Source organism: Cetorhinus maximus, chromosome 10 (assembly GCF_964194155.1).
Source record: "Cetorhinus maximus chromosome 10, sCetMax3.hap1.1, whole genome shotgun sequence".
NCBI classification, from domain to species: Eukaryota; Metazoa; Chordata; class Chondrichthyes; order Lamniformes; family Cetorhinidae; genus Cetorhinus; species Cetorhinus maximus.
In genome coordinates this window covers 1,467,401-1,484,100 of record NC_135888.1, presented here as the reverse complement: position 1 = coordinate 1,484,100, position 16,700 = coordinate 1,467,401, and the positions used below count along the sequence as shown (strand labels likewise).

The window sequence follows — 16,700 nt, the reverse complement described above, 5'->3', positions numbered from 1 at the left end:
CCCCTCGCCCCTCCCTCCACAATCCTTCCTCCCCCTCTCTCCTCCCTCCGCACCCCTTCCACCCCCTCGCTCCTCCCTCCACCCTCCCCTTCCTCCCTATCCCCTCTGCACTCCTTTCTCCCCCTCAGTACTCCCTCCGCACTCCTCCGTCCCTACCTCCTCCCCCTCCTCCCTTCCCCTCATTCCTCCCTACACTCTCTGCATTTCTTCCTCCCCCTTGGTCCTCCCTCCCCTCTCTGCACCCCTTCCTGTCCCCCACCAGTCCTACACCCTCTCTGCACTCCTCCCTCCCCCCTTCATACTCCTTCCTCCACCTCAGTCCTCCCTTCCCTCTCCGCACTCCTCCTTCCCCCCCTCCTCATTCCTTCTTCCCCTTCAGTCCTCTCACCCCCCTCACTCCTCCCTTCTTCCTACCCCTCAGCCCTCCCTCCCGTCTCCTCACCCCTTCCTCCCCCTCATCCTCCCTCCCCCTCCACACTGCTTCCCCCCTCTGAACTCCTTCCCTTACACCTCCCTTACACCTACCTCCCCTTTGCCATCTTCCTGTTACCTCTCCTTCCCCCATACACCCACCCCCTCCAACCTCACCCCCCCCACCCCACGACACCTTCATTACCCACCTCCCAACCTCACACCCCTGACACCTTCATAACCCCGCCCCCCCACCCAACCTCAGCCCCCGACGCCCCTTCTCCTCCCAGTCGATCCTAGACCTTCCTCTCTCACCCCCTTGACCATCGTCCGTTGTGAGCATCAACAGTGACTTTCCGACTTCCGTGAGCTGCTTCTCAGCAGAGCCGTGTCCATGAGAGGTTCCTCCAGTGCGCCATTGCTGTCCGGCTGCAACATCTCCTGCTCCTCGCGATGTGAGTGAGGTCCTGGTGGGTAAGTCCCGGCTTCTGCACGTCACAGTTGTCGAGACGTGTTCTGCACCGGGGTGTTTTCCTGCCGATGTGGGTGGATGATCCAGGGGAGGGGGATGAGCCCGGCGGGTTGGCCTTACAATAAGGTTCCCGATGTCTGATGGTGGGGAACGCGGCCGCCATCAATGGGCTGAGCAGATGATCACAAACTGGTTTCATAACTTTGTGAACCCAAGTTTTGGCCTTCTCGCCCCATACTGCCCACTCACGCCACTGATCCCGCCCGTCACCAGCGGGCATGGAAAATCCCGGCCTCTGTTTCCCTCTGCAGGTGCTGACATAACCTGCTGAGTGTTTCCAGCACTTTGTTATTTTAAGCTACATTTTTAATCCTATTCCTTTTGCATTAATTCTCTGCTGACCAGAAGTTTACAGATTTTGCCAGAGGTCAAATTGCATATTAATAATTTTTGAAAAGGGCACAGAGTTATAAACTGTGCTTTTACCTCCAGGATCTGGCTGGGATGAGAGTCCTTCAGCTTCTCCTGATTTTAAAGAAACATGAACCATCTCAACCTATTCTAACGGAGTATGAAGCAGACGACTCTAAATTTGCCATCTCACTCAGCCACAACGATTACAGGTGTGGGAAGATGAACGTACCCTGTCGTTCTCAGACCAGGAGTTGAGGCTCATTGTCAGGGCCAAGAGGTGGGCTCAATTTCACATGTGAATTATACTAAAGCTGCTGCCAGTGTGAAAAAATTGTATAAAATCCGCAGGGCAGGACATTTTTTAAAAATTCATTCACGGGACGTGGGCTTCGCTGGCTGGGGCAGTATTTATTGCCCATCCCTAGTTGCCCTTGAGAAGGTGGTGGTGAGCTGCCTTGTTGAACCGCTGCAGTCCATGTGCTCATAAGTTGCTCGTTATCCTCATGTTCCTCGTATGCCCGACACCAGACACAGCAGGAGACTCCCGGAAGGACAACAGAAACACTTTGGGATGTCCTCAAAGCATCCCTGGAGCGACCAGACATCCCCACTGATTCATGAGAGTCCCTGCCTTGTGACTGACCAAAATGGAGGAGTTTCATTCAGGAAGGCATCAGGCACATTGAGAGACTTTGTTGGGAACATGAAGAGGCAAAGTTTAGGCACTGGAGAGAGCGCACAAACCACCGAACGCCTCATCTACCCAATCCTCAAGCACCACCTACCCCACATGTCTGTAGATCGCACACTGGACTTATCAGCCACCTCAGAACCCATCAAACCAAAGTGGAAGCAAATCATCCTCGACCCTGAGGGACTGCCTAAGAAAAAGAGTATAAAATTGAAAAATGTTCTGACCGATGGAATTGACATCTTTCACCCTAAGTGAACACAAACAGCTCCTCAACAAAATCCAGAATCCCTGAGAAAGAACAAGCCTTTCAAGGCCACTAAATCATACAGGGCTGCTATGATGGTGTTGCACTTGAGTTATTTTGGAAGGATATTAAGATTTTTGTTTGAAGTTTTTATTTTTAATTTTAGCATAGATTCTTTGCTGAAACATTTACATTTAGCAGTACTACAGAAAACCATAATCAAGATTCTGTTAATGATCATTCATTGTGGTTCTGAGAGATGGTTTCCTGTTTACAATGCTCTGAGATTGACGTTGAATGCCATGCTTTCTGGCCATAAATTTGTTTGTTCTTCTTTGAAAGCACTGAAATCGGGTTGAATTTAACATCGATATTTCCAATACTTGATAATATTGACATAAATGACTGGTGACTGGAACTTTTCCAAAGCTCATGGAATTGTTTACAGTGTGTACATTCATGCAGCATTGAAATCAATGGTAAATCAAAGTTCTTCACTAGGAATTCAGAGTAAGAGTGCAAGTTGCCTGCCTTTGGATCTGTGCTTTGAATTTTTATGCAGGGTTACTATATAGCTTGTAAAACTGGGGTGATAAACACAGCCCAGACAAGTGGGTGGTGAGGGAATGCAGTTTGTTCTGAAAAGCTGCAAACCACAGTGCTGTTGAAAATCTTGCACAGACTGGATGTTTTTGCTGCCTTGATGAAGTCAAACCTCTGAATTGTTCAGTAAAGAAAAGCTGCTAGGGCAGCTCTCCCAGAATCAGTGAATGAAAAACAGGCGGACATTTTTAAGTAGATTATACACAAACTTTAATCTGTCTTTTTATTTTGGGTGCTCTCTCTCTCTCTCTCTCTCTCTCTCCTTCTATCTATATTTTAAAAAGCGCATATATAAACCACACACACACACACACACACATATATTCCAGATCATGTATACACACACACACATGATCTGGACCACAACCTGTTGAGTGATGAGGCACATTAAATAATGGCTTTCAAAAGGGAATTGCCTTAGTGCCTGAAAGGGAACAAAGTGCAGGTCTATGGGGAAAGAGTGGGGCAGTGGAACTAGCTAAATTGCTCTTGCAGTAAGTCAGCATAGGTTCGATGGTCATAATGACCTCCTTCTATGCAGGGCCTGCTCGCCAACGGGTAAAATGATGTAAGGTGACATCGGGCGGGCGTCCCAACGTCACCGCGCGTTATTTAAGATTTTCAGTTTGCGCGCCCGCCAAACTGTTAAAGGCCTATTAAGGCCTGTTAAAAACTAATTAAAATTACTTTAAGGTTGGGGGGGGGCAGGCGAAATGCCCGGGCGGCCTTCACATTTTTCATGAAACTTCATCCATGGGCGGGATGAAGCTTTTATAAATGAAATAAAGTTTTCCGCTAATGTTCCTTGACATGTCCCAGCTCATGTGACACTGTCCCACCCGCTCCCGCCCACCCCCCCCCCCCCCTACAAACCCCTCCCGATGGAGGGGACATTCTGCCCCATGAATTGATACTAATTGGTCAGTGCTGTATTTAAGTTTTCTGTCTTTTATGAATTGTTCTGCAGTAGACTGTAAAATACTAAACTTAACTTTTAAAAGACAAATGTGTCACAATGTGGCTTAAGATATTCTTTTATCAGTCACAATTGCTGGAATACTTAGCTTTTCCAATAGCAGAATTAATTTTTTAATGGTTTTTGCTTTAAAAAAAAAGAGTTCCCCGTGGTTAGTTAGGCCATTAACTCTCTTGCCACATATTCATTAGCAAGTCCCATTTAGAACATGTAAAACGTCCTAGATATAGTTTGTACTTTCTGTCAGTGTCACCTTTACTTTCTATCACACTTCAAGTGACACATCAGACTTCAGCATATCCTTTGGGGAAGACTGACTCATTCAAAACACACCCACTTGTACAGGATTAAAATCGGGTCGCTTTGACTCTGTGAGCAGTGCCACGTTAGAGGTTAGATCGATTGCAAAGTTTCTCATAGAATACAACACAGAAACAGGACATTCTGCCCGACAAGTCAAGCTAGCATTAATGCTCCATTCGAGCCTCCTCCCATCCTTCCTCATCCAACTCTATCTGCACAACCTTCTATTCCTTTCTGAAGCTTCTTCTGAATTTCCTATTTTCCTTGGTGATGCTCTTAAGTTGATGGCCTCTAGTTTTATTTATCTTCCCCACAAGTGGAAATACTCCCTCTGTGTCTGACCAGTCAAAATCTTCCATAATTTTAAAGACCTCCAATGGGTCAACCCTCAGCCTTCTCTTCTCTAGGCTAAAGAGATCCTCTGAACAGTTATAATCTGTTCTTGATGAGTATAATCTTGATAGGTATAACCTTACATTTCTGGTATCATCCTTGTAAATCATTTTTTGCAATCCACTCTAGCGCATCAATATCATTTCTATAATATGGCAAACAGAACTGTCCACTCTGGCCAGAGTTTGGCCTTTGTCGGGTGGGCTTGGCGGGGTCGGGCGGGGTTGGTCGTGACCTGCGATCAGGGCCGGACCATGATTTCACACTGGTGCCAGTTAAGGCCCGCCCAGCGTGAAACACTAGCTGCAGTGGGGAACTTGGCACATGCATGTGGGTGCGAGCTGGCAAATCTCCCTGAGGCAGTTCTGAAGAGTTCTGAAAAACAAAAATAAAGAACTTTTGAATGTTTAAAAAAAAACATGTCCCCTCATGTGAGCAGGGACATGTTATGAATGAGATGTAAAAATGTTTATTTTATTTTTGCCTGCTGTTGGAAACCGCATCCCGCCCGTGGATGAGGTTTCCTTAAAAAGTGCAAAGGCCGCTTGGCCTTTTCGCCTGCCCCGCCCACCGTAAGGCTGGTCAGGCAGTGAAAAATGCAAGTTAATTAATACTTTAATGGCCTTAACAGGCCCTTTAATTGTCGGCGGGCGTGCTGCCGATTCTCGCACGTGCCCTGCCGACTGAACTATCACGTGACTGCGCGCTGACGTCGGGACGCTCTTCTGATGTCATCACGCGTCATTTCATGCTTGAGTGGGTCAGCTGCCCGCCCGCCGAGGGGAAAATTCTGCCCCAAGTGTGGTTGAATCAAGGTTCAGTACAAGTTTAGCATAACTACTCTTACTTGTCAATTCCATTGCTTTCTGTTAATATTTCTAATTTATCAATTAACTATTTATAATCGTATGTTGCCGAGCCTTGAACAGCCATTCATGGAGCATAATTTAAGGATGGAAACAAACACTCCTTCCTACCCCTGCTTCCCAGCAGTGATGGTGATTTTACTGTCATAGTGAATCCTGCTGGGAACTAGGATGTCAATCAACCTGGAGAGTTACTGCGCCTAATGACAGAATTACAATACCAGTTGAAGGATCCAGAAAAATTTGAAGGAACATGTCAGGAATAAGACACCCCGTTCAGGAAGGCACTTGAAGATACCTCGAGATACTTTATGTATATTGGATGCTGTGCAGACTAACTTATACTAGACATTACACTCCGGCATCACAGTGAGCTAAAACTCTGTTATCATCGTTGTGGGTCTTGAGGTCACCCTTTATCAGGATTGATAGAGACTGTTGGAGGCTTGGCTGTTGGTAAACTTTATCTTTTATTCAAGATTTCGCTGACTATGTATAGTACGAGGCTTAGCACAAGGCTTCTGTCAGTAAGGGGTGCATGTTCTCCATTTAAGTAATACTCTGCTTTTTTTATTCTTCCTGGCAAAGTGAACAACTTCACATTTTCCCACATTATACTCCATCTGCCAGGTCTTTGCCCACTCACTCAACCCATCTAAATCCATCTGTAACCTCCTTATGTCCTCTACACAACATGCTTTCCCACCTATCTTTGTGTCCGTTTGCAAATGTAGCACCCACGCCTTCACTCCCCTCATCTAAGTCACTGATATAAACCATAAAAAGTCCAGGCCCTGGCACCGGCCTCTGCGGGACTCCACTCGTCACATCCTTCCAGTCAGACAAAGACCAATTCATGCATACTCTGTTTCCTGCCAGCTATCTAATCTTCTATCCACGCTGATCTGTTACGCCTTACACCGTGAGCTTTTATTTTCCACAATAAGCTTTAATGTGGCATCTTATGAAATGCCTCCTGGAAATCCAAGTACAGCATGTCCAGAATATTCTAGTTGGCGAGTGGGGGGCGGGACCCGCTCGCCAACGTGTGAAATGATGCACGGTGATGTCAGGCGTGCGTCCTGACGTCACTCTGCCTCATTCGGATCTTAGGTTCGGTAGGTGCGCACCGATAGCCGGCTGCGCCCCCGCCAAACTGTCAAAAGCCTATTAAGGCCACTTAAATACCAATTAAAATAATTAGCTGACCTGCTCGTCCAACCTTAAGGTCAGCGGGCAGGCCAGGAGCCCCGGCGGGAATTAGAAAAAGCATCAAACCTCATCCACGGGCGGGATGAGGTTTCGTGTAGGTTTTTAAAAATTTTATTAAAGTTTTTGTAAAAATTATGGACATGTCCCAACTCATGTGAGGGGACATGTGTCACATGAAGGGACATGTTAGGGAAATTTTATTTTTCTATTTTTAGCTTTTTTACATTTAGAGCCGATCTCCCTGAGGCTGCACTTAGCCTCAGGGAGATGAGTGTGCTCTTTCAATTTTAGGAATCCCGCCCCCAACCCCACCGCCCGCACAGGGAGCGCTCAGCACTTCCGTGTGGCCGTCACGCTGGGCGGGCCTTAATTGGCACGTAAAATGGCGCCATGCCCCCGATTGGGGGCGCCAATCGGAAGTGCGCCTGTGTGCACCCGCCCATCAACTATGCCCCCAAAGGGGGGAAAATCCTGGCCATAGACATGTCCCAGCTCATGTGATACTGTCACATGAGGGGACATGACTTGAAAAATTTTTTTTTCATTTAAATTTTTAAAAATCAAAGTAATCTCCGAGGCAGCTCTGTTCCTCAGGGTGATTTCCAGGCTCTGTTGCGCGCGTGCGCGAAATACCACAGGCCCCGACTCAGCCTACTCCCCCCGCCCACATAGGGAACGCTCAGCGCTTCCAGGTGCGCGTCACGCTATGCGGGCCTTAATTGGCCCACCCACGCAAAATGGCGGTGCGCAGCCGATCGTGGGTGGCTATCGGCTGCGTGCCCGCGCCTGCCCAACCCCACCGATGGGGAGAAAATTCTCCCCATGTCTACAGGCTCCCTTTATCCACCACACAGATGACTCCTTCAGAGAACTCCAATAAATTGGTTAAACATGATTTCCCTTTCACAAAACCATGCTGTCTCTCCCCGATTACCTTGAGTTTCTCTAAGTGTCCAGCTATAACCTCCTTGATGACCGATTCTAACACCTTCCCCATGACAGATGCCAAGCTACCTGGCCTATAGTTTCCTGTTTTCTGCCTCCCTCCCTTCTTGAATAAAGGGGTTATATTTGCTAATTTTCAGTCTGATGGAAGCTTTCCAGAATCGGGAATTTTGGAGAATTAACACCAACGCATCTACTATCTCATTAGTCGCCTCTTTTAAGACCCCAGGATGAAGTCCATCAGGACCCGGGGATTTGTCAGCCCACAGCTCCATTAGTTTGCTCAGTACCACTTCCCTAGTGATTGTAATTTCACCAAGTTCCCATCTCCCACCTCCTGATTTACAGCTATTACTGGAATGTTTTTTGTATCCTCTATAGTGAAGACAGAAGCAAAATATTTGGTCATTTCATCCACCATTTCCTCATTATCTACTATTAACTCCCCACTGTCACTCTCTAGCAGACCAACACTCACTTTGCTTAGTCTTTCCCTTTTTAAATACCTGTTGTCACGACTGCAGCCGATGGTATTTGCTGAGCAAGCCAAATTGCAGAGGGAAACTTGTCTTACTGATCATAACTTTATTTTTATATTTAGAAAACAAGTGAAAACTACTAATCCCAGAAACATATAATCTCAGTAACACTTTTAGGATTTTAGAATTAAAAGGTTTATTAACAAGAAGAATAAAACTTAAGCACACAATATTAACTCTTTGGCAACAGCCCCCTTATAGATTTTGACCATAAAAATCCAGCAATATTAGCCGAGGCAAAACTGCTATCACTTTCCTAAATAATACCACACGACTTCTCACCCTCTTCCACTCTGCTGTGGAAACCTCCAGAAAGAAAGGTTCAGAACCAGACTGCCTCCTGAAATCAAAGGCTTCTCTGGCTTGAAACTGAATGGCTGCTTCAGATTCCACGTCTCTTCTCAGCACAGGGGTGGTCTCAGGACATCTTCCTCACACAGCCAACACAACTCAACAAAACATCTTTCTTTAAATATCTTCTTTTTCCCCTTCACCCTGGATTCCAATGTTTTCAAACACCTCTTTGAACTCAACTTTTCCAAAATATAAAAAAATCTTTCATGTTTTCCTATTGCTTCTACTTTCGGGTCAAATAAAATTGAATAACCTTCCCTTGTTTACTTCTAAACCCTTGCAAGTCGTAAAAGTCCCTTGCCACTTCTAAACTACCCTTTGAAATTTAACAGTTGAAAAGTCAAATCCCTACCTATCACCTAATGCAAATTTTAAAACCTAACCTCTTTAGTTGTAAATCCACTCCACCAGGACCTCTCATTACAAATGAATGCATCTAGCACCTTTAACTTTCTTCTCTCTGTTCCCATAGACAAGCTATTTTTACCAACCTTCCCCCAGTTTAATTAATGGACACACACATACACAGCCTTCTTTACAGAACACTACCATATTCCCAGAAGTATTAAAAAAGTTACATCCATCTTCACACTGTAGAAACTCTTGCACGGTATAAATCAGGAATTTAGAGATGCATGTAACATGGGTAATACAGTAATAATGAGCGACTTCAATTTACATGTAGACTGGGTTAACCAAATCAGCACTAATGCTCTGGAGGAGGAATTGCTGGAGTGTGTATGAGTTGTGTTTCTGGAGCAGTATGTTGGGGAGCCAACTAGAGATCGGGCTGTTTTGGGTTTAGTGTTGTGTAATGAGAAAGGACAATTAGTATGAGTAAAGAGGTAGTAGTTGAAACGTTAACTGGATTGAAGGTTGAAAAATCCCTGAACCAGATGAGCTTCATCCCAGCGTGTTGAAGGTAAGTGGCTAGAGATAGTGGATGCATTTGTGGTTATCTTTCAAAATTCTATAGATTCTGGAAAGGTTCCTGCAGACCGGAAAGTAGCAAATGTAACCCCACTATTTAAGAACGGAGGAAGAGGGAGAATGGAGAACTACGGACCTGGTAGTTTGATGTCAGGAGCAGGGAAAATGTTATATATCTATTATAAAGGATGTGATAACTGGACATTTAGAAAATAATGGTAAAATTGGGCAGAGTCAACATGGATTTGTGGAAGGAAAATCAATGTTTGACAAACTTGGAGTTTTTTGAGGATGTTATTTGTAGCATTGATAAAGGAGAACCAGTGAATGTGCTGTATTTAGATTTTCAGAAGGCTTTTGATAAGCTCCCACACAGGAGATTAGTAAATAAAATTAGAGCGCTTTGCGATTGGGGGAAATATACTAATATGGATTGAGAATTGGTTAACAGACAGAAAGCAGAGAGTAGGAATAAATGATCATCCTCAGGGTGGCAGGCTGAGTCCACAGCTGTTTACAATCTATATAAATGGTTTGGATGTGGGGACCAATTGTAATATTTCCAAATTTGCTGATGACACAAAACTGAATGGGAACAATGCGATCCTGAACTAATTTGACTTTCAGGGCTCAATGTTCTTAGCTAGTCAATATAAATTGTTATTGAAGGAATCTATACTCTTTCCCTGTCTTTGGGCATTTCTATTGAACTTGGCCCTTTTTATGATGGTGTTCTTTATAAGGCTGAAATATATATCAAAGGCTTTTATAACCTCTTTGTATGTCTCCGTCTCTTCATTTATGCCCTGCCTGACCATTATGTCATCTGCATCACTGCCTGTGGCATAGAGAAAGGTACTGACCTGTTCCTTGCTAGCCTTCTCTACTAGTCTCAAAGCGGTTCTATATCTGGTAAACCTACAACGCCAGTTCTGCCACTTCTCGGCTTGATCCAGGCTTTCCACATGGCTGAAGTACTCTGGTAAGGGTAAGATTTCCTCCACTTTTCTTTTCTTTTCTTCACTTTAGCCTTTCTTCAAGTTCTTCTTTTCCCACATTGCCCCCGTACCACAGTTGTTTCTCTTGCTGCTTTTTCCAGTTGCTGGGCTCTTTACTTGGTGTTTTTTCCAAATCTTTTCCACTGTCACTATGTGTTATCATTATTGTGGGTCTTAGATGAGAGGTTGACCTTGTCATGATTGACTGAGACTGCTGGAAGCAAGGTTGTTGGTAAACTTTACCATTTATTGAAGATTCTACTAACTATGTACAGGATGAGGCTTTGCACAAGGCTTCACAAAGAACGATCTCTCAGCATACTCGGTTACCTTGTGATCTTACATCACTGATGATGTAGGCTGTCTATTTAAAAAAAATTAACATTAATCCTTTACACTACAAAAACCATCAGCTGTGGCTCTTGTGACATACATCCAGCTAGCTTCCTCTGGCCTGCAGACACATCACCACTTGGACTTACTTCAAATTCTCCCACAGCCTGTGTGGTAAGACTGTGTTGTAAAACAATGTTTGTGTGCTGCGTGACTAAGAGACTGACACAGTGAAGAAATATCCTCATCTTGTGTCTTCCTCCAAAAATCATGTGCCCCATAGAGCTGAGCTTCTTACAACATCAAGCTACCTTTTCCTTTTCCCCTTGTAATAATAGCGCACCCCTTGCTTCCCTTTACGCTCAATGATTTCTTTCATCCTTGTTCTTTCTCCTCTTTCTGTCAAACCTGTTATTGCTTCCACTTAAAGTGAAGGAAAGCGAGTTGTGTCTGTGCAAGGTTTGTGTCACCATTTTGTAGCATTTTCATCAGATTTACCCAGATTTCATTGTTCTAACACATGTAAATGGTGTCTTGCCTTGAGCAAGGTAGTATCTAAAATAATCAGTTTTTATTTATTTCACACCTCAGCAGCATCGAAAAACATTGCTCAATGTAAAATGGGGGAATGCCCATTTTTTTCTGTAGTGAAGGACCTACTAAGAAAGTTATGGGACGTGGAGCTTAAAACCTATAATTTCAGAGAAATGTAATTTAGTAAATCGGGTCCTTCATTACCATGCTCCAATTCTTCTTATAACAACGGCTTTGATCAGATTCAACTGCAAACAGCTTTTCAATAATACAGTGCTTTCAACTTGAAATTTCCACCTGATTGTATCTTAAGAAATGACAATAAAAGGATACATTTAGCCAAATCTTGTATTATAATAGTCTGCACTTATATGTGCTGAATAAAGCTTTTGGAGATTTCATGTAGCAGTGATCTGCGTAAGGGTAGATCCTCTGTTTATTTCTCCACGCCTCATGACTTTGCACTTTCCACTTTCGTTGCTCGTAGGAGCCTTCTATTTTCAATTTCGGTGAGCAATATGACCAGGGAAAGATTACATGAGGTGGTTTCCCTTTGCCTTCCTCATGTGTGCTTAGAAGAATCACAAGTCCTCTTGCTGAAGGATCCTCCTCCGTCTGCCAGCAGCTGTTGTCCCTCAAGGTTCCAGCTTTTCAGCCATCACCACCAAAAATTCACTGGTTCCACTATTGGCCATGGTTTGTAATGCTGGGCATGGGAGCCTTACCTGGCCTGGGGCAACTTGCAAAAGGGCAGGGCCGACCACCCCCTGGGGTGCCAAATGCCACCCTTGTGATGTGTATGTAGCGCTGTACACTAACTGTAATATAAAGGCAGAAGAAGTGAAAAAGAATTGAATTTATGTTGTAATATTGTGCAATATGCACAATTTCTATTCAAATGTGTAACAATTATTCATTTTCTTTTAGCTGAATGGCGACAGAAATCAACAAACTCATGAATACGCTAGTGAACTTAACCAACATTTCCCAGGAATGCAACCTGACAGCCAGCCGGTTGGAGAGGGTGGTCCTTCCGATCTTGTACTCTGTCATTATTTTTGTCGGGGTGCCAGCCAACTTCATGGCTCTATGGATGCTTTTGCAGCATAACAGAAAGCATGGCATTCTCATTTACCTGATGAACCTTGCCATGGCTGACCTGATCAGTTGCCTGGCACTCCCCTTCAGAGCAGCATTGCTTCTCGTGGGAGACACCTGGACAGAGAGTTCGCCTACATGCACCATTGTGATGATCATCATTAACTTCAGTTTTTACTACACTGTGAGCTGCAGCACCATTTTCCTTGCTTTTATCAGCATCAGTCGATATGCCATGATTGTGAAGCCCAACAACAGGCAGCTGAATAAGTTCTATGATACGAGTTTTGCACGACTTGCCTGTGCCATCACATGGCTAACAACAGCAATCCCCCTGCTGTCACTGAATATAAACTACTTCATCAGAGAAGTCAACTTCAATAATGTGGACTCCGTGTGTTATAGCATACAGTTGCAATATGGTAAAGCAGTGTCTGCCAATGCTTTTGTTGCAGTTGCTGTAATGTTCTTGATTATTTTAGTCATGTTTGCCTTTTCTTATGCATCGATAGCACTGCACCTGTGCATAGTGAGAAGGAAAAGAATAAGTCAACAGAATCGAGTGATCCACATTCGAGCACAGATGATCATCATCGCGGCCATGACCGGATTCATCGTCTGCCATTTGCCGTATCACATTTATCAGATCGTCACTGGGCTGCACAGACTGAAAAGTGACAACTGCCATCACCTCCTGGAAACTCATCCCGTGAAACTGATAACACTATGGTTTGTTTCACTGAGCAGCTGTCTGAATCCTATTCTGTATTTCCTACTCTCAAAATCCTTTGTGGAGAACAGGTCAAAGAGAAGGACCATATCAAAGAGGAAGTTGACATCTGAGATTACCTCTTAAGTATAGGCCCACAGGAGAGCAAATAAAACCTTTAGTTCTTTGGTGGCAAGGCTCTCAGGCCTTTGTATTAATGTCCCGATGAACTTATTATCTTTAAAAGTAGTAAAGAATCATTATTGGAAAGCACTTCACCAAACTCCAAATGTGTCCTTAATGATCTAGTCACTGGGACAGTTAATAATGTCACTGTGTCATCAACCAAACCTCCTCAGATAAATGATTTTTACTTAGGCAAAAACTGAGAAATGAACAAACTCTGAGACTACCTGATGGTCAAAATTGCCTCCCTGAAAAATACTCAGCTGGTGCTTGGTGTATGGACAAAAACTTTTCAGTAACCAGACTCTCCCAGGAAAGACCAGCAGCCCTTCCAAAGTCAGTGAGGAATTATACCCCTAAAACAGGAGTAAACTGAGGGGGGAAAGAAAATTAGTTTGGAAAATTAAAGAAAACCACCAAGACAAAAATGAGGCGGAGTTAGAATATCGCTGAGGGATTAAACTTCTCTTGTACGTTCTGCAGTATTCATAATATCTTGAAAACTATTAAGATGGAACAGGCTGGTCCTTTCACCAGTTTTCACTGAACTGTGTTGAATGTTGCTTAGCTGTAATATGCTTGCACACAAGAAAAATGGTGATAACATAGTTATATCCGACCCAGAGAAATGACAAAGCTTTACCCAAGTGTTTCGGAAGTAAAGAGTTCATTACTTCCAGATTGCTGGGAGGCAATAGTGCTTGGAGGGCTCAGTATTACCAATGGACAAGAACAACTGTGTAGTTAAAAACGGTGGGGGCCCATATTTATTTGAGATAGAAAGATGAAGTCATCAATCCGGCATCATTACCTTTGTCAGTTTGTCTCTCCAGAACCCAAACCATTCAAGCCTTCCAGGCCTGCAATTAGTCAAATTTCCTAAAAGGATTCATTTTTAAAACATTCCTGCAATCCAAGAATTCATCTTTGGAGTGTCATCCTTTATATCGATTCTGACCAAGTGCTTGAAAAGCTTCTCAGAAGTTGCTTCCCTTTCAGAATTTGGCATAAGGGTTGGGTTTCAGGATGCATTGACATGTGGGCATTGTGCAGGTTAATCCAGTACATCAGGCAGCATGTGTGACAGTGTCACTCATGCAGTATGCATGCATCTCTGCATTAACTTAGACCTGGCCAAATTCTTTTAGACGCAGGTCAGAATCAGGAAGAAGTGAGTTTCTACCTATCCGTCAGTCTGGAAAGATCCAAGGTTTTATTAGTTGATGACATTAAACAATGACTTTAAAGGTTTCCAACCTTAAGGATTTACTTCAGCATGAACAAACAGAAAAACAGAACACAGAGGGGGAGAAATATGTTTTTGTAACACCAATAGCACAGACTTGCAGCAGTTCCCCTGGAGCATGCAGCACTGACTCTAAGTGTTTTTCCATAAAATCAATGAAGAAACTGGAAGCTGTGCCACCCAAATTTCTCACCCAGAAACTGCCTGTGACCCTATTTAGAGTGAAACAGTAAGCTGATTTTCCTCAACCAGCTCAATCATTTATCCAGGATCTCTCCATGACCACTGGCTGGAAGGCCACAATTAACCATCATTAGATGTGCCTATTTACTATTCTGATATTATGTTTGCTTGTATCTTCACTGAAAGATAAAATAATTACCTTGTAGGCTAATGTTAAAACACACTCAAATCTATAAGAGATTAAGGGGGTAATTTTCAATGGCTCCTTTAGATGCTAAAAGCCTCTGAAGTGCCCAAAATGGGGCCTGATGTTGAAATGCTGGTTTTGCATTTAAAGCAAGGCACTGTCTTGGTAAAGTTATTTGTTAGAAATGGCCTGCTAGAGGACTATTAAGAGGTTGATTGTCACTTAAATTGCTTGTTAAATAGGCTGTATGACATTCTGGTGGACAGGTTTGACCTAAAACCCTCTCCTAACAGTGACCAGCTAAAAAGGGGTAAATAAGTCATTGCAATGGCTTTTGAGAGCTACTAGCAGGTATACCACCTTTTACTGTTCACTTGCTGTTGGAGGGTTGGAAGAAGACTTTTGAAACACATCAGGGGACTTTCTATGACAATTTGTCAAGGATTCACCAACACTCTGTCAACATTCTGAAAGTTTTGAGAGAACTTCAGCTAAAAAGAGGAAGTGCTGTTTTACTCCACCTTCTAGGAGTTTGCCAGGAGCCTCCAGCTTGATCCTGGACAGCTTTCCAGGGGTCCTCCTTGATCTGCAGGAGGAATGGGAGGATGGCAAGAGGTCAGGGAGAGCAGTACCAGCTACTACAGGAGAGAGTGACAGGAGGCCAAAGTGTACTTCTTCCACCCTGTGTACACAGAACATCCATCCCCCTCTGGGCCTCCTCCACCAGGACACCGAGTACAGTGTTTGAGAATCTGTGCACCCTCTTCCTCAGTCGCTGAGCCATCCTGCCTGTGGGTGCGTGAAACCCACACTTATTGCTTCATGAAGATTGGTTCTAATCAGTACTTGAGTGCTGAACCTGCGGGTTTCTGTTTTAACACCTTGAAACAAGCTCAAATTGTGCTAATTAGCAATTGGGACCAAAATTGGACGCGAAAACCAGACTTTCAAATAGTCGTTAATAATGAAACAAAATTTTGCAGATGCTGGCATTCAGAAATAAAAACAGAAAGCGCTGGAAATCTCTACAGGTCTGAAAACATCCGAGAGAAAAGCAGAATTAATGTTTCAGGTCGATGACCTTTCGTCAGAATGTAAACTGCTTCCAAAGAAATGTCATCGATGGGAAACATCGGGCTAAATTTTAGTTCCTGGGTCCTGATCCCGAAGCCAGGCTGAATTCCAGGTCGAGATCCCAGACTTGGTGGGAACTTGACGGAGATTTTCGAAGAGGCAGCTAATTTCCAGGCTGCCTCCCAAAGCCCTATCCAATTAAAGAGAATGGGCCGGCTTCACTACCAGCATTGCCAATGGGAGCGGCCAAGGCTCTGGGCAGTTCTCAGTCCTACCAGGAGAGCTGGATGCTGGTGCTGTAGGTCGGGGACTGTTAGGGGCCTCAAGTTGGAGGCGCTCTCAGGAGAAAGACTCAGAAATATTTCAAAATATACTGTGGCCACAGCAGCCAAGCTCTCATTGCAGACCAGGAACTTCTACCCAGGATGGCCTGGGGTGGTAGCTGTGACTGTGGCCCTCACAGTGCAGCAGATCCACCCAGGGCTGCTTTGCAGTATGCACCTGTGACTCCCCTGGTCTTCCACCAGGAGGCGGTCACCATGCCATTGACGGCCTCCAGCCACATCAGGTGGGGGCTGTCTGGAAAATTGACACAATTGGCACCTTAATTGACCCAATCGGCTACCCGCTGCTGGCAGGTTGGTAACTGTCAACCCTCAGCAGCCACCTCCTTAAACATGCCTACATGCCGGCACTCCAGGCAGTAAAGCAAAATTACCGACGCACCCTCCCCTGAACTCCACTGCAGAATGAATATCCAGCCCTGTAACCGTTTCCTTCTCTGCAGGTGCTGCCT

General features: G+C 44.5%; 1 protein-coding gene across 1 annotated transcript in view; it reads left to right on the top strand.

Moving 5' to 3' along the window:
* LOC144685386 (putative G-protein coupled receptor 34) overlaps positions 1 to 15,614 on the top strand; it is a 30,919-nt gene extending 15,305 nt beyond the window's left edge. The window contains exon 2 of the mRNA XM_078549794.1: positions 12,149 to 15,614. Within this exon, the coding sequence (XP_078405920.1) occupies positions 12,153 to 13,175 (1,023 nt within the window). The 5' untranslated portion in view covers positions 12,149 to 12,152 and the 3' untranslated portion in view covers positions 13,176 to 15,614. The remainder of the gene's footprint in view (positions 1 to 12,148) is intronic.
* Positions 15,615 to 16,700: the final 1,086 nt, after the last annotated feature.